General features: G+C 38.7%; 2 protein-coding genes across 3 annotated transcripts in view; one reads left to right on the top strand and one right to left on the bottom strand.

The window, feature by feature from the left end:
• Window positions 1–2,153: 2,153 nt before the first annotated feature.
• Window positions 2,154–4,983, bottom strand: ATG12 (autophagy related 12). Its single transcript, XM_082783526.1, has 4 exons — window positions 4,791–4,983; window positions 4,485–4,621; window positions 2,961–3,023; window positions 2,154–2,609 (listed from the first exon to the last, which is right to left on the bottom strand). Exons 1-4 carry the CDS (start codon window positions 4,954–4,956, stop codon window positions 2,550–2,552), a joined length of 426 nt encoding a protein of 141 aa, XP_082639652.1. The 5' UTR covers window positions 4,957–4,983; the 3' UTR covers window positions 2,154–2,549.
• Window positions 4,984–5,071: 88 nt separating this feature from the next.
• Window positions 5,072–25,353, top strand: part of AP3S1 (adaptor related protein complex 3 subunit sigma 1) — a 34,355-nt gene continuing 14,073 nt past the window's right edge. For both annotated transcript variants that reach the window (XM_082783525.1, XM_082783524.1), the window contains exons 1-4: window positions 5,072–5,229; window positions 8,772–8,863; window positions 10,643–10,754; window positions 19,413–19,484. In XM_082783525.1, the coding sequence (XP_082639651.1) occupies window positions 5,161–5,229; window positions 8,772–8,863; window positions 10,643–10,754; window positions 19,413–19,484 (345 nt within the window). In that variant the 5' untranslated portion in view covers window positions 5,072–5,160. The remainder of the gene's footprint in view (window positions 5,230–8,771; window positions 8,864–10,642; window positions 10,755–19,412; window positions 19,485–25,353) is intronic.

Here is a 25,353-nt window from a genome sequence, read left to right as displayed (position 1 = left end):
TTTAGGGTAACATTATGCCTTATGGCTTATTGTAGAATGATAAAATGAATTCTGCAAGTAGTGTACTATTTTGACATAGATTCAATGTCTCCTTCAACTCCTTCAATTGTTACAAGAAAGGGGGCTTAATGATTTCTGAGTCTCAGAATCTGACAAAAACCAAAATAAACTGGAATTAAAGTCTCTGAGGAAGTCTCTTAAATTAATGAAGTGACTAAATACCTAGTAACTAACATTAGAAATTGCATTAGAAAGAGCAGTATTGGAACAAGTAATGCGTGTGGTGCAAGGAACATGCTGAATCTTAAATAGATGCATAACTCAAACCTGTATGGTTAAGTTGTCCAAATTCAGAAATGAATGTGGTGAATACAAGCAACACAAACTACTTCTGTTGGTTTTACTTTACTGGACTGTTATCTCTGAAGGAATTGAGGCAAACATTTTTTTTTTTTTTTAAACTCAAACACAAAATTTATCTATAGATTCAACACAAAGGACAACCCTCTAACATTAGCTGGCAAGATACAGTGACCTACAGTCCTCCTTCACTTCCAGATCCCGATGGATTTTTATTTTATTAAAGAAAAAAAAAAAAAAGGAAAAAAACTAAACACACACAAAACAAAGTTCTTGCATCAGTCCTAAAGAGCACATTTGCACTGCATCGAATAGTTTCATATGTTAAGATCAAATAAGGTAAAAGGCACCAATGGACCTGCCAGACTATTGCCTTATCTTAGGCAAACATAGTGCCACACAGGAGAACAAACTGCTACACATTTTGAGGTAGGCAAGTGGACATATTATGAAAAAGATTGGAAAAAAATCCAGAAAAAAAAAAAAAAAGCAAATATCTTTGTCCTCGTGTACCCTCTGGTGGCTGTACAAGGTTATACTGGCTTTACAGTAACTAAGCAGGCAGTTTCTTCAGAATGGAACCAGAGTGCTCACCTCTGCACTAGTTCTGTTAAATCAACAAAGATTCATGAGATCAGGGTTATGAACAAGAAAAACTACAAAAATTCTGCATTGTTAGCTGAATCCAATGGATTCTTATGTAGGTTTTCCACCAAAAAAGTCACTATTCTCATAGGAAGTATTACACATCTGGTGCACGTGCCACATTCTTGGGTGCATGGAAATATGGAAATAGCAGCAGCACCCACCTCTACATTAAACCAAGCATTAGTTCTCCAGAATTCCTCAAAGGGTAGAAACAATTTGGCATGTTGGTTGCAAGAGACCACATAAGAACTGCTCATACTGGACACACAGGTTACATGAGACAGCAACAAATCACTCAAGCTATTGGACAGGCCTGCTGCTTTGAACCTGCAGAGGCTGCTTTGCCCGCATGTGCTGAAGAAGTGGATTGCATCAGGGACCAAAACTGCGAGCGTAAGAACAGTCTTACAGCAAGCAGACAGCTAACATTTAATTTAGTACAGATAAAACAAACATAGAAGATAGCACAACCAATTTAAAATAAATTCACAGAAATAACCTGAAACAAAAACAGCAAACGTAAAAGAAAAAAAAAAAAAACAAACCCACAATAACCACCACACCTCCCAAACCCTCCAATAAATAAAAGGAGAGGTTGGCACCCTAGTCAAAGTACCAAGTCCCCTCTAGGGTGAAAAAAATAAAGAATCCTCATTACATTATGGCTTAGCACAAGGACATAAAGTGAACTCTATTTGGTTGATGGAACATGCAACTGGTGAAGCAGAAAGAGCAGCAGCCAAAAGGACTAAATATAAAGTAGTTTTTTAGCACCTCATGTCTATTACTTCATTAACAGAAAGACGCAACGAGTTTTGCTACTCATTAAACAATGCCAGAAATGAAATATCCTGGCAACTGCTGAAGTGTTCAGCCTTGTACAAAGTTCTATGCAATTTGGCAGGAGGACATATTTCTGAGGCATATGCTATCATTACGCTGTGCCATATAAATAAGGTACTTAGACTGCCAACATGAAAAGGCATAGAGCAAGGTTATTTACCAATACCTGCATATTGACTATGAGAAAAAAATCTAAATACATTCTTGAAGTGAGATAACGTATGTTCAAGGTGTAGAGTCCATAACATACAGAATGCACACAACGTATGAACAACACTTGAGAAGCAAACTGAATACCAGGCTGTAGGTGCAATTCACATCCCTTTTTAATTAAAAGGAAACCTCATCTTCCATACACCATATACAGCAACAGTGCTGCCCAGTCCCGAAGACAACTTTGAAAGAGCTTCCCTTCCTGTACAGCAATTGGGAACTCAGAAGCAGGAGAGCTGGCTCTGTTCTACAGATATGCAGATTTTTTTTCTGTACCCAAAGTGTACATTGGAAGAAAGCTACACAATTGGATAACCTCGGTAGCTCTTCTTTCATGCTATTCAACTGCTGCCGTTTTTGTAAGTATACAGTCACAAGCAGAAATCCAAACCCTCTTTTTTCCGTGCATTTACAGGTGAGTTTAAGAAAGTGAGTTCCTCTTCCATTTTTGAAGATCACACCTATGCAACTGTGTTGCTTGTCTTTCACCCCCATGCCTGGGTTTTGCAATAATGCAGCACCAGCTTGCCATCACTTCCAAAACACTGCAATAAAATAAAACCAAGAGCTGTTAGGTTATTCACAGACTAGCATATACACAAAGCAAAACAAAAACAAGCCAGATGAATGTATCGTGAAATACTGTTGTTCATAACAAAGGTCTCCATCACAACTGGAGGCATGACATACACATGTGAAGTACTGCTCTTCCAGAGGCTGTATGAAGTCATGTCTCTTCAAACCTTATCAATACAGATCTGTGATTTGCAACTCTATTACACCAAATTGAAGATACCACCAGCGCAGCTAGGAGCAGTAACAGATTTAAAGTGCCAGAATCATACCACAGCCTCTGCTAAGCACATTTGGAAAGGATATTTAAAATTGAAAGTCACCTCATAGAGGGTCCCAACTTCCTGGTCTGGAGATGGAGCAAAAGACTGGTTCACATATATGAACTGCAAGAAAAGAAAACAGAAGATGGAGACTTCATAAGTAAGGTACCCAGAAGAAATGTTCTTCAGCCTGGGATATGTAAATCTGTCCTATGTTTATGATGTATTTAATAATCTTTACAGACTGCACCAAACTAGAACAAGTTAGCACCTTCACTGCAGGGTAGAGGGGCAGCATGACTTCCAAATGAGCCCCAGCAAGGTGCTGTATGCATTCTCCTATAGGATGATCCACTGCTCTCCCATACTGCAGCAGGAAATAAACTCACTGGTTTAGTTCTTCATCTGATTTTGAGTATCCAAACCACTCCCACTAACCTAAATTTTCTCAATTAGAACAACACTCACAAACACAAACAGATTTTATTTTTATTTTGGTCACCATTCTCACTTCCTGCTTTAAACAGAAGTACACAGAGTAGCTAGTCTGTAGTGTCAGAGGGCCTTGGGATCTGCAGCGTAAGATGGCAATATAGATATCATGCAGTTTCCAAAAAAAAGCCTATACAGTTCCTAGGGTTTTGTTCCTGAAGTTTAGCTTTAAGTTCCATGCTGGAACAGTCTGTGCCTCTTTATTTTCTTGTTAAGACAATGAGTTAATGAATTAAACTGTTGATAATATTCACCAGCGGTAAAAACTAACTATTACTCTTTTTTGAGACATTGTTAGTTACCTTATCTGATACTTCAGTTGCACGTTTCAGCATTGTAATGAGTCTAGCTTTTATTTTATATCTAAAAAGAAAGCTCATATTAAAAAGTGTATGGGTGTTGAAATAAAAGTGGTAATTTCAAAATATTTCTGTACCAGTTCCAACTCCTACATTATCAGAAGGGCTTTTAGGCTTCAAGGGGATTAAGGAACAGCACTGGCACTGTGCTGCCCAGCTACGCACATTCCCACACTAACCGTTTTGAAAAAGGAATCAGTCTTCTGACAGCACCTTTAAACTGTCTGGAAGAGAACTTGTGAAGGAGACAAGCCACCAGCAATCAGAAAGTCAATCCCAAACACTTCAGCGTTTTTCCTAAACGCTCCTTCCATACAGCTAGTTTTTAGACCTATGCTGCACGTATGAATCTCCCAATGAAGAGCAATTTTGCACGGAATGTACAGAGCTGTGTGAAGTGCAGGCTGGGCTGTAGAATCATAGAGTCACTAGGGGTGGAAGAGAATTTCAAGACCACCTGGTCCGAGCATCGCCCTGCTACCAGTGTCACCCACTAAACCCTGTCCCCAAGCACCACGTCCAACCTTTCCTTGAGCACCCCCAGGGATGGTGACCCCACCACCTCCCTGGGCAGCCCGTCCCAGTGCCTGACTGCTCTTTCTGAGCAGAACTGCCTCCTCATTTCCCAACCTGAACCTCCCCTGGCACAGCTCGAGGCCACCCCCTCTGCTCCTATCACCTATCACCTGCGAGCAACACCCGCCTGGCTCCCCGCCGGGCCCCCCTCAGGTACCAGCTGCTCGGAGGCCATCAGCTTGAGGAACTTCTTGATGAAGTCGACGAGCCCCTGGATGGTGCGGGTGCGCTCCACGGCCCACTTCTTGGTCCTCATGATGGGGGTGTCGCCCACGGCCTTCAGCAGCACGTCAACTGCAGGGGGGGGGCACCGTTAGCAACCGACCGCGGCGTCCCGCCTCCACCGCGCCCTCATTGGCTACCGCCGCCAGCTCTCTCCGCTGATTGGCCCTCTCGCCTGCCCATCACCCCCCCCCCCCCCCCCCCCATACCCGTCCCCACAGCGGCCCAACCGCCGCGTTACTTTTCTTCTTGGCGTCGCCGGCGGGTTCCTCGGTGCCCGGCGAGCCGGCCGCGGGAGGCACCGGCTCAGCAGCGCCCGCCGCCGCCGCCGCCACCCCGCTTTCCGCAGCCTCCTCCCCGGCTTCCCCCTGCGGCGACACCGCCGCCTGCTCCCCGTCCTCCGCCATGCTGCTGCGGGCCGGGCGGAAGCCACGCCCCGTCCGCGCAGCGCGGCGCCGCGAGGCGTTTTGTCCCTCGCGGGACGCCGTCCTTCCACCCCCCCCCCCCCCCCTCCGGTCCCGTCAGGCGCTGGGGGGCGGGGCGGCGGCGGCGGTTGGGTCCGTTAACGGCTGCGGCTCGGCGCGGGCCCGGCCGGCGGGGGCGGCCGCACCATGATCAAGGCCATCCTCATCTTCAACAACCACGGCAAGCCGCGCCTCTCCAAGTTCTACCAGCGATACGTACGGGACGGGCGCCGGCACCATCCCGGGGAGGGGGCGGGTGGGGTGGAAACGGGGGTTAGAGCCGTTGGGGGGTGTGGGTGTGGGTGTGGGTGTGGGTGTGTGGGTGTGTGTGGGGGGGGTGCCCTCCAACCGCCCCCGCGTCGCCAGGTCCCCCCAGCAAAAGGCGTTTTCCCAACGACTTCCTCATTTATTGGCGTGTTCTCATTCAGCGCCGAACGTCTCGGTGGTTCTCCGGGTGGAGGGAGAAGCCCTGGTTCACTGGCAGGCTGCTTTCCCGGGCTATCTATCTATCTATTTACTTATTTATTTACTTACTAATTTACATTTCTCGCGTTAATTAATTTCGTTAATTAATTCATTTGTTTCTGGGAGCTGGCTCGCAGCGCGTGTTTTTTTGGCCTCCTCTCGGATGTGGCGCTACGTGTCTGTCTGTCTGTCCGCTGGAGCGAGGAGGGCGTTCCGCGGCCCGCGGAGTTAAGTCAGCGCTGCCCTTTTCCCTTTGAAAGCTTTCAAAATAATAGGAAAATACATTTCTCCCCCCCCCCCCCCCCCAAAAAAAAAAAAAATCACTTGCAAAAGTATATTCTTTTACACGGGAGGCTGAAGCAGCTCTGAAAATGCGGTGTGAGAGCTTGGTCTGAACGGAAAGTGCAGCCCGAGGGGTCCAAGAAACAGTGTGGCCACGCTTAATTCAAGGATAAGAGATTTTAAGCTAATGCTTTAATCACGCATACAGCTTTTCCTAGCAAACAGGCTAAGCTCTGCTTGGGCTGACCTTGGACAATAAAATCCAAGAAAACAGCTGATACTCCCCAAAATTATGTAAACTAATTATTCTTACAAAGAAGTGCTATTATTTATTCGTATCTGTGGCCAGTTACTTAAAATTCTGGCCACTACGGAAGCCATATTTAGCTTTACTGGAAGGGATGTATCTTGCTACACACACCTCAGAGCAAAAATGATGACTCTGAGGCCTCAGTTTGCGCTGCAAGGCTTTTAATTAATGGAGTGTAACTGATACAGGTTATTGCTGTGGGCAACTGAATTTGAGCCTTTCTCCTCAGAAAGTTGATACAGAAAAACTCTAATATATGTTGGTTAATCCCTTTTTCATCTCTCTCATCAATTCTGTGTTACCAAGCTGTTGTCTTTCTTTCACTGTTCCTAATTTAAAAATTCAAGTGGAGTATTATCACCTACCTATATTTATAAACATTCCCCTTGTGTATTTCTGTGTTTCTTTATGGATAACTTCCATTGCAGAGCTTCAGTAACTTCTGAAAGATGTCTCCCTTATTCCTCCCTCTCAGTGGGGATATAACGATTAAATAGGTAGATGAAATACTTTGCAAAGGTATGCATCTCCATCATTAATGTGAAGCACTTAATTCCATTCTCATTTCAATTCAAACATAAATATCTTTTTCTATCTTCTGATATGGTTGTGCATTTGCAAATTTCTGGGTAGGAAAAGGAGAAACAGGGGAAGGAGGAGTGAATGACAAGAGGATAACAGATTTCTCTTAGGAATTCCACTCGGCTCCTGTCAGAAGGAACAGATCCTTAATGTATAAAGTAGGATAATATGCATACATAAACAACACTGTGTAGTCTTTAAAATGAAAATAGCAAATGAAAACATGAAATGATGTCATTATCTATTATTATTTTTAGTTGCCTGTTGTTTGCAACCTTGTCTTGATCATCCCTTTCTGTGTAGCTTTACGTTTCATATTGTAGACTTGTGGCCATAAATTAGAAGTTGAAAATAAGCTTCAGAACAACTTTGAGAATAAGGGCAGATTCTGAAAATGAAAGCTATTTTAAGTAGTCAAAGTACTTATCTCAGTTTCTCGAGGGGAAAAAGACACATCCTCTCTTTCCTGATACACACAGGGAAAGAAGCTGAGATTACTGCAGTGGAGGAAGGCAGGCACAATGTAAGAAACACAGACTACACAAGCAGAGGAACCTGCACTTGGCTTGTTCTGTGTTTCATGGAGTAATTTATGTCTGCTGGAGCTTTTTGTTAATGTCTCTTGATTGTAGAGGTTATTTGTAAAGTAACACACAAATTTAAGGTGATGAATGCAAACTGCACTGATGCCAGGCTTTGTTTGCTTAGCAGTCGTGGAGGGGACTGCACCAATTGCTAGCTGAAGTCACTTTTAATATGCATGCACCAGTATTTGTTCATACAGTGGTGTAAAATGCTGGCTTCCATCGTTGTTCAGGGATTGGGGCTACCTCTGCTTGCTGACTTCAGGGTTCAGTGCTTAAAAAACAAATGCAAAATTAGAAGAGTTACTTATAAATTTTTTGGCTGCTGAAGCATGTATAGATTTGCAAGGAATGAGTCTGCTGTTACAGAAGAAAATGTGCAGAAATGATGGACAGTCACAGTGGGAACTCGAGAAGAATGCGGTGAACTCAAAGTTAGAAGCAATGTTTCTGATCAATAAAAGACTGTCAGAAGGAAAGTTTATAGCTTAGCTATAAATCTATATTTATATAAAATATAATAATATATCTATCTATCTATATATATATAAATCTTATCTATAGTTTAGAGCTTATACATGGCTCAAATGCACCACCCCCCTGTTAGAGCTTTGAGACTACATTCATGCATTAGCAGGCAGAAAACAGTTTCAAAGGATGTCTAGCCGTTCAGGCTACAGTGGAGATGTAGCTCTTCCTGAATATTTCACAGTACTTCCTGTTTATTGAATAAGCTAGTTTTAAATCATGGTATTTGTAGAATACCATGAAACTGTTGGAAAGGACATGAAACTGTTGGAGAGTGTCCAGAGGAGGGCTACGAAGATGGTGAAAGGCCTTGAGGGGAAGACGTACGAGGAACGGCTGAGGTCACTGGGCCTGTTCAGCCTGGAGAAGAGGAGGCTGAGGGGAGACCTCATCGCAGTCTACAACTTCCTCGTAAGGGGTTGTCAAGAGGCAGGAGACCTTTTCTCCATTAACACTAGTGACAGGACCCGCGGGAACGGGGTTAAGCTGAGGCAGGGGAAATTTAGGCTGGACGTCAGGAGGGGGTTCTTCACAGAGAGGGTGGTTGCACACTGGAATAGGCTCCCCAGGGAAGTGGTCACTGCACCGAGCCTGTCTGAATTTAAGAAGAGATTGGACTGTGCACTTAGGCACATGGTCTGAACTTTTGGGTAGACCTGTGCGTTGTCAAGAGTTGGACTTGATGATCCTTAAGGGTCCCTTCCAACTCAGGATATTCTATGATTCTATGATTCTAATTTTCTTAAAAGCTGTCACATTTTTCACACTTCACAGTAACATGTTCTTCTGCAACTTAGCTTGTAAAAATCTTTCTTTTTTTTTTTTAACCGCAGGTGTTAAAATGACGTAAGTAACAAACTGCATATTGGTTTTGGCAGATTTAAGGCATGAAAGGCTGATAGTTTAAGGATACTCATATGCTTTGTGTTCTGTTTACTTGCTGTGGGTGCTATGCATTGTTAGTTAATTCATTTTAGCTTGATAGCAAAATATGTTTTCTTTTGTAGAGTGAAGATACGCAGCAACAAATTATCAGAGAAACTTTCCATTTAGTATCCAAACGTGATGAAAATGTCTGTAATTTCCTGGAAGGAGGCTTGTAAGTATCAGGTTTAAAATAAGCATTCTGTACTTGCAAATATTTCTGCTGATAGTAGCACACTTGTTTTTACAGTTCTAATGTAAATGCCATGTCACTTGACCAATTTAGTGCACCAGTAATGATATCATCTTGATCCCAGGTATGCTCTCCCTTACTCACTGGAATAAACACTTATACATGTGTGTGTATGTATCAAAATTACTTAGGCACTAAACCACATTTTTTTCTAGTACTGTAATTGACACAGTGCTATATCTAATCTTAAAAGGTATTCAGGCACAAGATGGGGAAGAAACAGGCAGATGATACCTAACCAGTTTCTCTATAATCCAGCTAAAAATTTATGGTCTCATTTGCAGATGCACTGGCTATTTCCATACGCACTGAGAAAATTAAGATATTTCATAGCTGTTGTTTAGGCTTAAGCTCTTAAAATTTGAGACAGCCTCCAAGAGTAGGAGTCCCCAGCCTTTCTGTCAGGGTTCAGACTTGCTCTATGAAGTAAGAAAAAAAAGTATTTAAAAAAAGCGTTAACTGCAGTTGTAACTAAGACTTTTTATTAGCATAGTTAGAGTAGGAAAAAAGCAAGACTTGGGTCCTACATCTCCACAAGACACATACAAAATACTATTTCTTGAATCAAGTCTTTTTTTTTATGCACTCTGGCTTTAATTGAAGAAATTCTGACGTGGAAAAGTGTTTTGTTTTTAGATACTAGTTATTAAGATTGAATAGCTATGAAGGAAAAGGGTCATAGTCGATAGAGTAGGCTCATAATCTCCAGTATAAACATAGAGATTGTCATAGTCTGCTAAACATTTTAATAATGGAAATTTTCTGATTGATGAAAGCTAGTATGTTAATGCCTTAACTTTCTGTGTGCAGAGTCACACCTAAATATTTATCTGTACCATGTCAGTTACGATGTCTTTTTCTTAGTCAAGGTGATCCCTTATATACATGTATATACATTTATATATTTAAAATAAAATGCTTCTCTATTAACTACTCAACTTTTGATCTTAGGGTTAGGTTCTTGAAGATGGTTACAAGCTGGAAATATGTTGGCTTGAAATCTCTAAGCTCAAGAACTCATTAGGAGCCTTAAAAAAATTACAGGGTACAACAGAAAGAAGCTAGACACAGAGAACACGAGTCTGGCTTTCCTCTTACTGCTCAATTCTGCAGTTGCCATTTCAATCTATATACTTTTTTTCAGGGCAGGTACCACTTTATAGTTTGCAATTTGGCCAAAGGCCTCAGATTTTATAGATACTAGCTTAGCGTACTGAAATATTTGGAAGAATTTAGGTAGTTCAGTTCTGGTATAGAGGTAAAGGAGAACTGTGAGATGTATAGCCATGTAGGTCCAGGCTAATTTTATCTGAGCAGACATCCTCGTGCCCAAAGTGAACGTTAATGATCTGCCGAACATCTCTTTCCTTGATTTGTGTATCTTATTCTGAGAGGCTATAGCAGACGAGAAATACCAGTTTAAATATTTTCTCTTCTTGCTGAAATTATTAATGTCCATATAGATAACACAAACTGTGCTTGTGTGTTAAATGTAACTTGTGCTGTCCTGGTGTGTTTTGTTTTTTTTTTTCTCCTTTCTTCCATTATAATTATATCACAAAATAAAAGTTGTGTCATAGATTTGGGAAAGCTCCAGCCAGTCATTAGTAACAGGGCTCCTGTTAACTGAAATAACTCTGGGCAGTTGTCCAGCGTATCCTGAGATGCTAACTGAGCTTTTATGTTTTCTTTCCATTTTAGATTAATAGGTGGATCTGATAACAAACTTATTTACCGACACTATGCTACCTTGTATTTTGTGTTCTGTGTGGATTCCTCAGAAAGTGAGCTTGGCATTTTAGACCTAATACAAGTAAGTTTGTCTCATTGGTTTTTGTTTGTTTTTAAAGTTGAATTACGATTCTGAGTACCTTAGAAATTCAATTCAATATTTATCTTTTTCTGTAATACTTGGAAATGAAGCTAACTATGAATACTCTCAAAATGTAGAGAATTATTTTTGGGTCACCTGCAGTTTTCTGGACTTTCTTTGAAAAACTTATTTCCCAAGTAGATTGTAAAGAAGAGAACAGTTAATTTGGAGCAATCATCAGTTATTTTTAATTGCAGCTTTGCAAGGCCTTGTTTTGGCTGCAGGTCAAAATGATGCAGTCCAACCATTTGCCAAGATGATGTTGGATGATAGAGCTTTGACACACAAAGCTGCTTGTACATGTGTATGCGTGTGTGTGTGTATTTACGACAAACATAACAGATTAAAGCATCCAGAACCTCTTTAGATGAAAAGGTCCATGTGGTTTGGGAGCTTTTATTCATATGTGCCTTGGAAGTTCTGTACAGGGATGGGGAGGGGAAATGAGGACAGAGACAGAGATCTGGTACAGGGTTCTTTGGGTCTCCGTAGGAAAGCATTGACAACAAAGCAGCTTAATAAGGTAACTGTTTAATAAAATAGAATAAGAAGAGGAATGCAGATGTTGAGTAAATCCTATGTTCATTCAGTTGCAATGCATCTTGTGTTCATGCAGCATCAAATGGAGCCCAGGTAGATTTTCTCATAGCACATTGTACAGACTAGATTGTGTCCATAGAGAGAAGTTCTCCCTTTTTCGGGAGCTATTTTCAGATATTATATAATTTCCTCACAAGAAAACAACTCTGTTCCTAAAGGATGTTCTCATGAGTATTTCTTGCTGCAATTTTAGATAAAGACAACACCATGCAGGTGGTGTAATTGCCGCTATCAAGCGGGTGCTGCCGGCAAGCATCTCTGCTATGATTAGCTGGCAGCATTTATCCTGTGGCCAAGATATTTGTGCAGCACAACACTGTTCTGAAAGCTACAGGGTACGTGCAGTATGGCACAGGCCTGGGGCTGCTTACATGAAGCATTATGTGGATTGCCAACTCCTGTATGTTCAATGGTCTTTTGGTCCTTGATCAATACATTCCACTCCTTGATCCACCTACAGTTTACCTTTCCCCAAGGTGCTGCAAGTTACAGATTACATTAATAACATATGGGCTTCTCAAGTCCAAAGTACAAAGCCCAATAGAGCAGATGTGACCTGTATGAGATCACTAACTCCTTGAATACAGTGTCTTCCACAGTGCTTCTAGCATAGCATGTATGATTTAAATTGCTAAATAGGCCTTTATCAATTCAGCAAGAAAAATCATGTCTGGTAATACAAAAACTTGTATGTTCAGAGAACTCTGACTACACCAGTGATTTTCAACTTAAAATTTGCGCATGAGCAATTTCACTGATGATTGTTAGTGTAGTCAGATGTGTGAAACAAAAAATCATTTCACACCCTGAAGTGATCTAGGTCATTACATAAAATTGGGTCTCAGCTCAGTGATTCACTTATGGTTAAGCATTTTAAAACTTGATTCCGTGCTAATTTATTAATGTGCTTGAACTATGTTTGTATTGTATACTTGTGTTAGGAATATTAATTCCCTTAAAAGCTTGTGTGTCGAGAAAATTGATTTTATTATGTGATCAGTGGTGTCCTGAGACATGGGCCTGTATGTATTGACTATTGCATTGCAGAGAGCCCTGTGAGCCTTAAAAGCCTTGTGGTTCCCTGCAGACCTTTCTTGGTACTGAATAGCTTCTTATAGTTACCTACAAGTGTTCAGAACAGCTCTTAGGAGTGAAGTGCTCTTCCAGACTGTAAATCCAAATTATCTTTGCAGGTGGGTGTGTGGATAACAAGGAAGGAAACTGTTTTTCTAGATTCTAGTATCATTTTTGCTCATACAAACATTCTGCAATACCTGAATAATGCAAGTTGCTGAGGGCAGTGTATAATCGCCTTGCGTGCTTTTAGCATTTTGTTCTACACAGTTGCTTAGTTGCTTGTTGCTTAGTTAAGTCTTCTAAAATACTTCCAAACTGAGAAAAGAAGCATATTAATGTTTCATGCGACTTAGAGATATTTTGCAGATAAAGTGGTTATTTATAATACTTCTTATTTAATCAGATGGTAAGAATAGGAAAGACTTACCTACATCAGTGTCTGACTTGCTACATTCTACCAGGCCATTATCCAGATTCAACTAGCTTTTTATTTGTAATGGTATATTAAAAATGACACACCAGTAACGTCCAATTATTTCCAGTTACATAGTGTAAACTAATTTTACTTTGAGGTTCTGCAGCTTCCTACTATATATATAAATATAGGACCATCAAATTCTCTGAATTAGGCAGTGCTTAACCTTTCCTTTAAAATTGCGTTGCTTCTTGTCCCAAAAGTTCTTTGATTTCCATCTCCATATCTATGTATTTCACATCTTTTCCATTAAGCCCCAGTGTTTATTTACATGCAATTGTAACTACTTAAAGGAAGCAGAAATAATAAAAATGCTATTTCTATGTATAGCAATACTTGTTTATTTTTTTTTCTGAAACATATGATTTTGTTTATAAATACAGTCTCACCACAGTACCTGCAGCTGCTTAGTGTTCCCATTTCTCTAGATCAGTGTAATTCAACCATTTGATTATAGTAGAAAATATACGGAGATTAATTAAACACTTTTGATTTCCAGTATGGCTGCCAGAAAGATCTGTTTAATCCTTTTACCAATAGCAATCAGAGTTAAATGGATCTTACCCTGCAAAAACACCCTCAGAATGTTTATTATTTCATCTCAATCCCATGTGCAGTGCATATTGACAGTATGTACACATACACATGCACATACTCTAGTAAATAAGCTTAGTTTTTGTGTTCAGAAATGTTGAACTTTTTGCATATGTCTTCGTTTACTCTAGTTCAGAGACAACGAGCTAAGAGTAAACCATCTGTAGTTATGAATTGTACATGTATTGAATTGTTTAAATAAGTAGTTATATAGGAGGCCAGTTTACTATTTCATGAATATAAAATGGTGAAATGAACCTAGACCTTTGTGTAGCACTTAAGACTTACTCTGTTTTGTAAACTGAAAGCACCATAGTAGATTAGATTGCACATAGTGGTCATCAGTTCTTTTCAGCATAACATTTTTGCTGTACATAGTAATAGTTGAGATACTTCTGTGAAGGCCGCTTAGGTCACCATTAGGTCTGAGCTGTTTCATGGGTAAGTCTTCTTGGCTCTGGTTTAATGAATGCACTGTATGTATTAAAAGTCACAAGATCTACCCCAGTATTTATACTGAGTACAAATTAGAGACGTTTGAACATAACAGTAGGAATTTGCTTGAGGTATTAATTTTGGTCTTTCTTTTCTTTAACATGGACACTAGCAATATTTTATTTATTAATGTATCATTATTGAATGGTAGGTCAGCATCTGTACCATGTTGTGCAGTCTTTTGGATTCAGTGTAAGTTAGGTGGTAAGTTGTAGCTCTGATAGACTCTTCTTGTTGGTCTTTAAACATAATGTTATAGCCCATGGAAAAAAAGTACATAAAAATATAACAAGCTGTGGACTGGCATGAGTGTACAATTAGTGACATTTATGATGGAGCCTAACTATCCTAAGGGCCTAATGGTCTGTGTCAGCTGTAAGCATTTTTGAGGATTATAGCCCACTGCTACATTCCCAAAGCATGTTGTCTCAATAAGTAGCTAAATCTGTGAGATCATAATCTTGCAGGAAAAGTCTTATATAACCTTTATATAACTATATAAGCATGATACTGTTGTTCAGTAAGATGTATATAGATGTATATGGGAGATGTAGTGCAGTTCCTTTTGAGACACAGTTTTCTCAGTTTCTAAGGATACACAGATCATCCAGACCAGAGATTCTTTTATGCTAATGTGGTGGTTCCGCTCGAGTGGGCAGCCAAGCTCCACCATAGCCGCTCTCTCACTCCCCCTCCTCAAAGAGGAACGGGGAGAAAATACGATGAAAAGGGCTCAAAGGTTGAGATGAGGAGATCACGCACTAATTATTGTGACGGCAAAACAGACTCAGCATAGGGAGACAATAAGATTTATTGCTTATTACTAACAAGCTAGAGAAGTGAGAAACAAAGGAAAGAAACCGAAAGCACCTTGCCCCCCCCATCCACACTCTTCCACCTCCTCCCCCCGAGCGGTGCAGGGGAACGGGGGAATGGAGGTTATGGTCAGTCTACAGCGCTTCTTCTCTGCCGCTCCTTCTCGGTCACTCTCGTCCCCTGTGCTGTGGGGTCCCACCCACGGGATGCAGTCCTTGATGAACTGATCCAATGTGGGCTTCCCACAGGCAGCAGCTCTTCCAGAGCTGCTCCAGATATGGGTCTGTACCACGGGGTCCATCCCTCAGGAGAAAACTGCTCCAACCTGGGTCCCCCACAGGCAGCAGCTCCTGCCAGGTCACCTGCTCCTGCGTGGTCTCCTCTCCACGGGCTACAGGTCCGGCCCGGAATCTGCTCCGGCAGGGGTCTTCCACAGGCAGCAGCCTCCGTCGGTGCAGGGCCACCTGCTCCATCATGGTCTCCTCCACGGGCTGCAGCATGGAACCCTGCTCCACTGTGGTACTCCATGGGCTGCAGGGGGACAGCCTGCTCCACCATGGTCCTCACCGCAGGCCGCAGGGGACTTTTTTACATAAAAACCCTTATTCCCTTAATGGTAATGCATTAAGTTCATTGGCAGGTCTGCTTGAAAGCCAATGCACTTTTGTTTTGACTAATAGCAAGACTTCAGTAGTCTTTCCCTTATGCTGTAATCTTGGTGTTCTCTGTAGAAGCTGTGAGTAAGAGTACATTATTGAAAGAAGGATGGGATGTCAGTGCCAGTGTGGGTAGTGCGGTGGCTTCAGATGCTTGCAGTGATATATGAATGATGACTTACTACCACCCTCAAAGCAGAAAAGAAACCAGCTTTGTTTATAGAGGACTGGCTATATTGTGGGACTGTTATGTTCCAAAGTTAGTTGGGAGTCTCAAGCAGCATTTGAACAGGAAAAAGCAGTGAAGAGGAGGACCCTTTATGGGCAGATGGAATTAATTGTGTATTAAAGTTTGCCACTGCTGTTTAGCTTAGAAGTAGGAATGGGATCTTCTTGACGTGAGTAATGCTTGCTGGTTTTGTTGCATTTCTGTACATACTGTTTTTTGTTGGTATTTGACTTTATCTAGCCTCAGACAGATGAATTTAACTGATTATGTATTCTGCTTTTTCTGCCATCTTTCTTATCTTCCCAATATTAAACTATATTTTTCTCCTTTGTCTTATTATTTGCCTGTTTAGGAAATAAGGTTTTATTGGTAAAGGTGGTGGTCTGTGTTTTGACATATTCATGATTATGGGGGGCTCCTGGATTCTGTTCTGTAAATATAAGCAGCAAATTAATACTATGGTACATATGCTTTACTCTTGAGTTATGTACCTGGCTTAATTGGAGTGTACTTACTACAAAAGAGGTTTTTTTTTTGTTTTTTTTTTGTTTACTTTCATGGAGGTACTCATGCTTTTTTTTTTCTTTGAATTGTAAAAAGCTATAATTTCAAAATTGAAGCACAAGGGGGAGCTAGACAGTCATTGTGAATTCATTCTTAAATCCTTAATTTCCTGCTCTGTATTTGACTCATTCATTTGTTTCTTTTCCCTTTGCTTTTCCAATAACATCACAATGTAAATTTGATTTTTTTTTGTGTTGTTTTGCCTTTTTTATTACCTGAAACAATTGGTGTATATTCTCTTCTGTTTATTTTGATCTGCAAGAATGCAGTATCTGAGATATTTACTGAACATAAATTCTGGCACTGCTTGTTATTGTGTGCAGTGTATTCAACTCTCAATTAAAATTGCAATGAAAGCAAAGTGGCTCTAATTTTATCTAACCGTCAATTTTTTGAAGACATCTTAAAACAGATGAGAAATGTTAATGTAAAAAAAATACATAGTTTGCCTTGTAGATCAGTGCTTTTATAGACCAATAGTTTGTGAGGGTTCTATACCTTGTCAGTGCTGGCATTACTCTGAATGAACATTTCATCATGAATGGAAAATTGAAGAAGCTTCTAGGGCTTTCATCAGAAGTCTTTAGTTGGTGAAAATACTCTCTAAAGAATACTCAGTTCAAGCTGATTTCTGTATAGAAAAACAAATGTTTAGTGTATCCCTGTGTTGTGTGCAGAGATTTATGAGTTCCTGCACTGTGTACTGTTGTCACTGTGCAATGGGTAGAGGTGTGAAAGCAACTACTGTAGATACGGGGCTTTTATGGGAGAAGCCCCGGTTACTGGAAGAAAAATAAAACTTCTGTGTTTCTGATGTGTGGGCATACATACTGCTATTAAATAAACATATCTTTGGGGTCTTCTGAGCTTTTTTTAATGTGGAACATTTGTTTCTCAAGCTACTAGATGAATGTCCAAGTCAGGATATATAAATTTATGTGTGAACTTTGTGATGTGTATGAGGAATATTTTCTTTCAAAAATGGTCTCAATCTGTGAACTCTTATAACTAAAACCTTTAGGTAAAGGTTACGTTTACACGCTATTTTCAATCTTCTTCCTGCAGCTGATCTCAAACAGCACTGTCCTTGTATCCACATTCTTCTAAGGTACAAGGAAAGTAAGAGAACATCTGTGGTTATTTGTTTTGCTGCACATACTTATGAGCTGTGTAGTTTGTTCTGCTTAATATATATATATTTTATTTGCTTGCCTCCCTTGTTTATAGAAGACTTTTATTATCACAACAAATTAACACCTACTTGAAGAAAAAAATCTGCTTTGCTTAGTTTCAATAAAATTTAACATAAATGTGTTCATTTAGGTAGTTAACTTGTTAATGATCTTCATTGTCTTGAGTCTGCCTGTGAAAATGCTCGGTGTTCCTGGTTTACATTATTCACTGGTATTTTAGAATGTAAGAATAATCCTTGTTTTAAATGCATAGAACATCAGTTAGATGTAGTTGGACTTGAAAATGGAAATTAAAAGTAAGTTACTAGCAACAGCAGTACACGGTACTCTTTTATATGTAAGCAGGTTCTGAAACGGAGGGATTGAAAATAGCAATAATGTGAGTTGTTATGCAGAGTAGGCAACTGGAAATGACTGACATCAAATGGACATAAATATGTATATGTAAAGGCAGGCCTTTTATTCCCTTTTTTTTCGTCAGTAGAAGATGTCAGCAGAAATTTCAATTTCTTTGGGCCTAGGCATTTTGAAATCTGGTTTCTCTTGAAGACTAAGGTGGAATTAATAAGCCACATTGAAAAGACTGGGAATTAAAAACAGGTGCTTAACTTCTTCCATATTCCTGCATTTGGGTGTGAGTTTAGAATTGCGAAAAATAATTTATGTGCAGTGACAAGTTAAGAAATAGTATTAAATGCATATTGTGACAGAACAGCACTGAAATATAGAAAAATGAATTTAAACTTTCCGTAGGTTGCAGTTTCTTTACTAGTCATTAATGCATGATCTGTAAATGCTTACAGAAGTTCTTTCTAACTTTGAAAATCCTAAGCTCTCAAACCCAAGCATATGTTTCACTTGGAGGTCTTGCCATATCTCATGTGAAGTCAAACAAGAGTTACCCCTTGCATAAAGGAAATTCTGCTTATGTCTCTGTAAGACCGGAGTCTGCCAGTATACCACAAGCAGATGGTGATTGACACTCAGGGGCTACAGGAGTACAAGTGTCGTCATTTTTTTTATTATGCAACCTAAATGGGGGCTGGGATGATCTTAGAGGCCTGGAACTGGCTAGCATGCCTGCCAAGGGTTCTGTTTGGAGGTACCAGAGCAGGGTAACCTACAACCCATAGCTGGCAGAAATCATACGTGGCTAGACTTGAACAGCTGCTTTGATTTTTCTGCCCTGTTCTATTTTGAATATTTTGTTGATTTTTCTACCTACATTCTAGATTCAAGGAGGGGTTTACAGCCTGGGTAGAAACTGCTGGACCTTTCTGAGTTTAGGTGGTGGTATGCCTGAAAGAATCAATGGGTGTGACACTAAGGCCGATACCTTTTTACCTTGGTCCTTCCTGAATTCAGCATGTCTGAACCATGTGATAGTTGCTGTGTTGCTCCCTGAACTGTTCCCAGAAGCCATAATGCTGACATCTTGCATTGGATCTGCGTCTCTGTGTAGGAGAGTTGATTGTAGACTGGTAACTGGGAGATGCCTGCAACGTAGTAATCGATAAACGTAACAATAATGGAAAAAAAAACCAGTAGATTTTTGCTTAATAATTACATTCTAAGGAAATGGGAATGAAAACTTGAAATGACAGCTGAGAAAATTGTAGCGTAGGTGGTGTCACTTTCTTCAAGATTCAACTATTTTCACAACTGTTTGTGATTTTAGCAGTTACGACATAAAATGACTTGTGCATACAGTTTTTCCTCTACAAATAACATTCTATTAACATAATTATGATAACCACCTAATTTTTGTGTATGCTTTTAATGTCTTAAAATCTGCCCATTTTTTATTTTCTGTATTTGTCTTTGTTGAACCTCAGACATAATGGGTCTATTGAGTTTATGTTAAAACTTGACCTTTGTTTTTGTTTTGCCTCTCTGCAGGTATTTGTGGAAACATTAGACAAATGTTTTGAAAATGTCTGTGAACTGGATTTAATTTTCCATGTGGACAAGGTACTGTGATGAGGTCCTGTACTATTTCTTGCCAAGTGAAATGTTTGGTTCAGCTGATACTTGGTATTAAAAACTGCAGTGATTTGACTTGTATTGTCAGTGAAATCTAGACAGATTCTAGCAAGGTATTATTTTTTAAAACTTGAAAGCTAGGGGGGAAACCCACCTTTCTAAGAAAAAAAAAATGTATTTGGGAGTTTTGTGTGGTGTTATTGCACATGTAAAGTTGGAGACAGCTCAATATTGCTTTTACTTATCAGAGTAGGAGAAATTTTAAAGAAATAATTTGTTCTATTTTGTTGATGTGTAGGTGTTACATTACTGAGAATTGGAAGTGTTGCAGTTTTCCTGTTAGGTCTGGCAGTTGCCTTTCAAATACGATGTTTATGTAACTTAAATGCTGTGCGGATCTTTCCTAAATCTCAGACACTATGTTTTTCTTCAAGAATTTAAAAACAGCCTTCTTTGAATATTCCCAGCTATCAAGTACTTCATTTACTAATTTGGTTTTGAGAAAACCTACTATCATAGTACTTTTTATTTAAGAAGACATTGCCACCTCTTGGTATAAGTAATACCTAAATTACTGAGAAATGAATATATAGAGATCATATTTATTCCTTCAGTTGCCTTTTCTGCCTGTGATTACTTCCTGTGCAACTGCCTTCCCCATTTGTGAACATCTTTTTGCATCAGCAGGAAAGGACATGAAAATGAGATGAATATTACTGGAAGTCATTTTCAAATAGTAACAAATATCTGAAATAACCTCTTCAATTGACTAAATTTATTTCAAAATCAGGAAATTCTTTATGGAAGAAACAATTGTACCTTGACCAGACACTGAAATGCAAATGACCTTGAGTAAGTGTTTGAACTGATAACATATTTATGATAAGTCATTAGGATTTCCAGCCTGCCTGGAACACCTTGGCTGTTTCCAAAATGACAGGCTAAAGTTCAAAAACACTTCTAAAATGAGTGGCTTATATATTAGCTTCTGAGCTTAAAGAACCCAGATCTTGCAATACTTTTGTGGCAAGGAGTTTGATCTTTAGCTTAAGCTGCAAAATAGCTGCTGTGTAGTCTAAGCTTTAGCTCTGTAGCATGTTTCGTTCAGCAACATTCCTTAATGTTGCCTTTTACATTCTACAGGAAAACATCTCTCAAAGAAAATTTAGAAAATTTTACGTGCTCCACCATTTTAAATTCCTGAAACTATATTTCACTTTGTATTGTGCAAGTTACAAGCTGCAGAAGTTACTAATGATGAGATTATATTTTCTTGGTGAAAAATAATTGTCAAAGGGAAGCTAAAAGTGAAGTATTTAATTTGATTTAGTAAAAATAGAAGAAAATGCATGAGAATCCCTTTAAATGTTAAGGCTAGAATTTTAAACAGTGAGGAAAATGTGAACCCTCTATACCTAAGTAGGTAATATAATAAGAGTAATCCATCTCAAAAATAAAAGATCAGTGGAACCTTGAGTTCAAAAGTTTTTGAAAATGGCATATACCAGCACAGTGATTTTTTACTTGAGCATAAGTCTGTAAGAGAATACAATACTGCAATACCTGTTGAACTGCAGGTAATGCAAGGCTATCACCAACAATACAGTAACAGTAGTTGTACAGTTCTGTCTAACCTGATGTCGCTTCCATTCTTTTTTTCCTTTTTAGTTAATACTAAAAATGTTGGTCTTTCTACTGCTTATATCTGGGCAAATTTTTGCTAGTACTCTTTTATTTGTACAATTTATTTAAGAGAAGGGAAATAAGTGGATTACATTGTTTGCATAATATTGTTATACTATACTAGCTTGTTATAGCCATAATTTCCTTCCATTTCAGATTAACAACTAAAAACATTGCATTCTGTTATTTAGAAAAGCATCTCTTTAAAATGGAGCAAGGAAAAAAAAATCATTAATCACTGTGTTTATAAATGGTTTATAAATGGTTTTAAATACTGCATGTTAGAACTGTATATTGCATACTAGAAGTGGGAATACAATTACAGAGAAACCTAGGAAGCATAATTAAAACTATGGAACTTTTTGCATTGGAGAAGAGGTTAAATATTCAAGACACTGGAAGCAGAGAACAAAAAACCATTAACAATAATAAAGTGTTGAAAGGCCTGAAGAAGATGAAAACTTGTCATTGGCAAAAAAAAACAAAAACAAACAAAGAAACAAACAAACAAAAAAAAAGAACAATGGCATATCAGATAAAATTTGCAGGAAGTAAGTTTGAAACAGAAAACAATGTATTTTTCATGATTTATAATTAAATTATGGAAGTCCCATAAAATTGTCTCCCATTTTATTGGATTTACCACTAATACAATAAATAGGTTCAAAAGTGATATATATTAACAAAAGAAAAATCTGACAAGGGCTGTAAAATAATTCAGCAACAAACAACAAATAATTTCTGTTTCAGGAATCCTTACATAGGATACTTTGAAGGAGAGATAATGTATCAGGATAAAGAGTACTTTTCAGATTTCTTGCTTAATTTTTTTTTAAGTGTCAACTGATGAATTTTTAGAGCTGGATAAAGTGCTGAATGTATTTTGCATCTGATTAATGTTTTTAAAGCAACCATGAGCATAAGTAGTAATTTTTGCTTTCCAGCATGCAAATTGTTTTAAAAAATGTGAAAGTTAAATGTTATGATGAACATATTCTGTAATGTGAAACACCAAATACGAAATACTGAATCATCTGTTCATCAATAATTCATGGTGCTTTAATCTGAACTGTGTATTTAATACTTTTTGAGATCATAATGATAATAGAGCAATCCTATAAAGCACCAAAAGCTAGAATAAAGAAATAGTTTCTTTATGACTGTAAAGATTGAGGAGGTATTTTCTTAATGTTTTGATGCATTGTAGAATACTGAGGTTTCATCTGTATATTAATTGGTTTTAGAAAAGAAATGATATGCCTGTTTTTCTGCCTGTCTTTAATGCTAATTGTATATTCAGATTTACAAACATTACAGTTTCAATTATGAGCTTTTGTGTGTGTGTGTGAATCTGTTGTATTCATTCTTTTTCACTGCATCCATCATAAGAAGTATAAGGGCAGTATCTACCAAAGGCTGTATATTAACAACTGTCCCTGCCCTATGCAGGCATACTGGTGTTCCACACAGTTATAGCATCAGTGCCATAACGGGTTAGAATCCTGAAGTTTGCCTTCTCTACCCTTTTCCGTCTGCATGTAGTGCTACCTTTTCAATTATTTCTTTATCTGTACCTTGCTTCCATGTTGTGGACTTCTTTCAAAACTTGTATAAAGGGCGATTGTCCAGGGAATGCTTTGATGGCAGGCATTCGCCTAACCTTTTAAGTGAAATTCTTTCTCTGTGTCATGCAGCAGTTGCCATGGTTTGTTGTTACAATTGGGCTGCATCTTTTTGTAAGTGGACTGTGTGTTCAAGAAGCATTTTTTTTTCTTTACAAATTAGAAAAATGGCTCATCTTCTTCATTCTTAGAATTACGTAATAGTAATAATAATTTGCTGAATTGACTCCAACTTACATGTAACAATGTATTTCTTGCACTGGCTATTCCCTGAATTGGACACAGTATTCTAAATGTAGCCTATTGCATTGCTTATTTACCATGGTAGCACTCTAGAAGAAAAAAAAAAATATCTTTATTATTACTGACAGGACTGCAATTACTTACCTTTGTACTTTAGGAGGCAAAAATAGTCACCAAAACTGGCATGATTGAATGAGACTTATTTTTTTAAATCTACTTGTAATCTACTGCAGAGAAACCAGATCATTTGTAAAAGCAAGATCAGATACTCACTGTCTTTGGTTGTTTTGGAGATTTGATATGAAATTCAATTTTTATTTCAGCGTTTGACGTCTGAGGATGTCATATCAGTAAGCTGTTTGAAACAAATTGTCTGAGAAGAGATATTTTTGTAGTAATATTACGACTTTTTTTTTTAAACAGTAATGAAAAATCTGAAAAGACCAAGACCTGCTCGTTTGTGTTTTTGTTCTGTTCTGCTAGACTTCCATTGCTTCTGTGAAGTTCTCTGCTGACTAGCAAAATAAAAGGTGTCCTTTCTTCCCTCTTCTGTCAGAAATATATATGAGTTACTCCCGTGCTTTAGAAGAAGGGCCAAGTTCTAGAACTTACCAAAGATTTCAGGAATATTAAGAGGAAATTAAATTTCATTTCCTCACCAGGATGTAGGCTGGAATTTAGTTTCTCATGTACTTAACAATGCAGTTTCAGGTGCCTGCGACATTAAAATGTATTCTTCAATGATGAAAATACTGTTTTGCTTCCACCCTCCTTGGCTTTAAAGCGAATAGTGTCTGAATTTTAAGGATATGCATTTGGGCTAAAGTTACAGTGGAATTTCTTTCTTGATATCACCAGCTCTGCCAAAGAGAGCAAAATGTGTGGTACTTCTCTAAAGTCAAAAGGTAGGGACTGTATTTGCTGTTTTAGAGCCACGTATACTTTAAAAAAGAAAATATAATTCAGGTCTATAATATGCAATAGTAAGTGATGGTATTTACACTGTTATGCTGTATTTCTGTTGAGAGAAGGAAAAGAACAATTTAATATTTGGTTAATGCTGGGCTTATGTAAGACTAACCTGAAAATTTCTCCCTGACTTGTTTAGGGAGACATGAATTATGTATTAGTCCTACCATAAGTCTGTACAATGGACATTCAGAAACTAGGAAAAAACAACAACACTATTTACATAATATGTGAAAAATACTTGCTTAGTAAATGATTGAAATATAACTACATTCATAGAACCATAGAATGGTTTGAGTTTGAAGGGGCATTAAAGATCATCTAACTCCAACCCCCAGGCCTTATCTTGGTCTCATTGGCAAACTTGCTGAGGGTCCACTAGATCCCACTGTCCCTGTCACTGAAAGATGTTAAACAGTACCAGTCCCACCACTCGCTACTGATCTCCACTTGGACATAGAGCCGTTGACTGCAGCTCTTTGGATGCAACCATCCAGCCAATTCCTTACCCATTCAGTGGTCCAGCTATCAAACCCATGTCTTTCCAATTTCAAGATAAGGATGTCGTGGAGGATGTTGGGGGGGACAGCACCAAACTGACAGACTTAGAACTCTGATTCTGTATCATCTTTTGCTAGACCACTTTAAAGTGGACAGGCTTTATGACCACCACCAGTGGCACAGATGTAGTGTTTTCTAAACATGCTCTGTGTTACTTATTGTTAACATGCTAAGGGAAAAAAAAAAAGCTATATCTGTATCAATTTTAATATTGTGTGTTTATCATGGTTTCCATATTAATATCTTTGATATTTTGTTTTTCATACTAACAATATCTTAAGTCAGTATTTTACCTCATCAACTTATATTATCAAGCCTTCTCTATGAGTAAAATTGAGAACTGACTGAAAGAGCAGTTTCTTTTTCTGTTGATTCTGTTGAATGAGTTGTATCTTTCATGAGTTGTCTATGAAATCATTCTTTGCAAATCTGTAGCCAAATGCAACTTCACGTAAGTGTTCAGTATTGTAGGTAGCCCATGCAATGTGTATGCTAACTCCTGTTTGTTTAGGGCTGTACATTTTCTTTATACAATAAGTAAAAATGAGTCTTCAATAAAAGGAAGTAAATATTGATGTCATTTTTCAATGCATTTGGATTGTCAGTGAAGAATGTATTAATGCTAGATTACCATGTTTGTATCTTTTCTGATTGTGATGCTAGAAAATCTTTAAATTCACGTCATTGCAAACCAGGAGAACTGATTGCTTAGCATCACTTTCATATTATGCTTACCATTTTGGTATGTTGTGAGGAATACATACATACTAGGAGTGAAG

This window comes from Aythya marila (genome assembly GCF_965140915.1).
Source record: "Aythya marila genome assembly, chromosome: Z".
In the NCBI taxonomy this organism is placed as follows: domain Eukaryota; kingdom Metazoa; phylum Chordata; class Aves; order Anseriformes; family Anatidae; genus Aythya; species Aythya marila.
The sequence above is the reverse complement of the archived record's forward strand: the minus strand, read 5'-3'. Positions and strand labels throughout refer to the sequence as shown.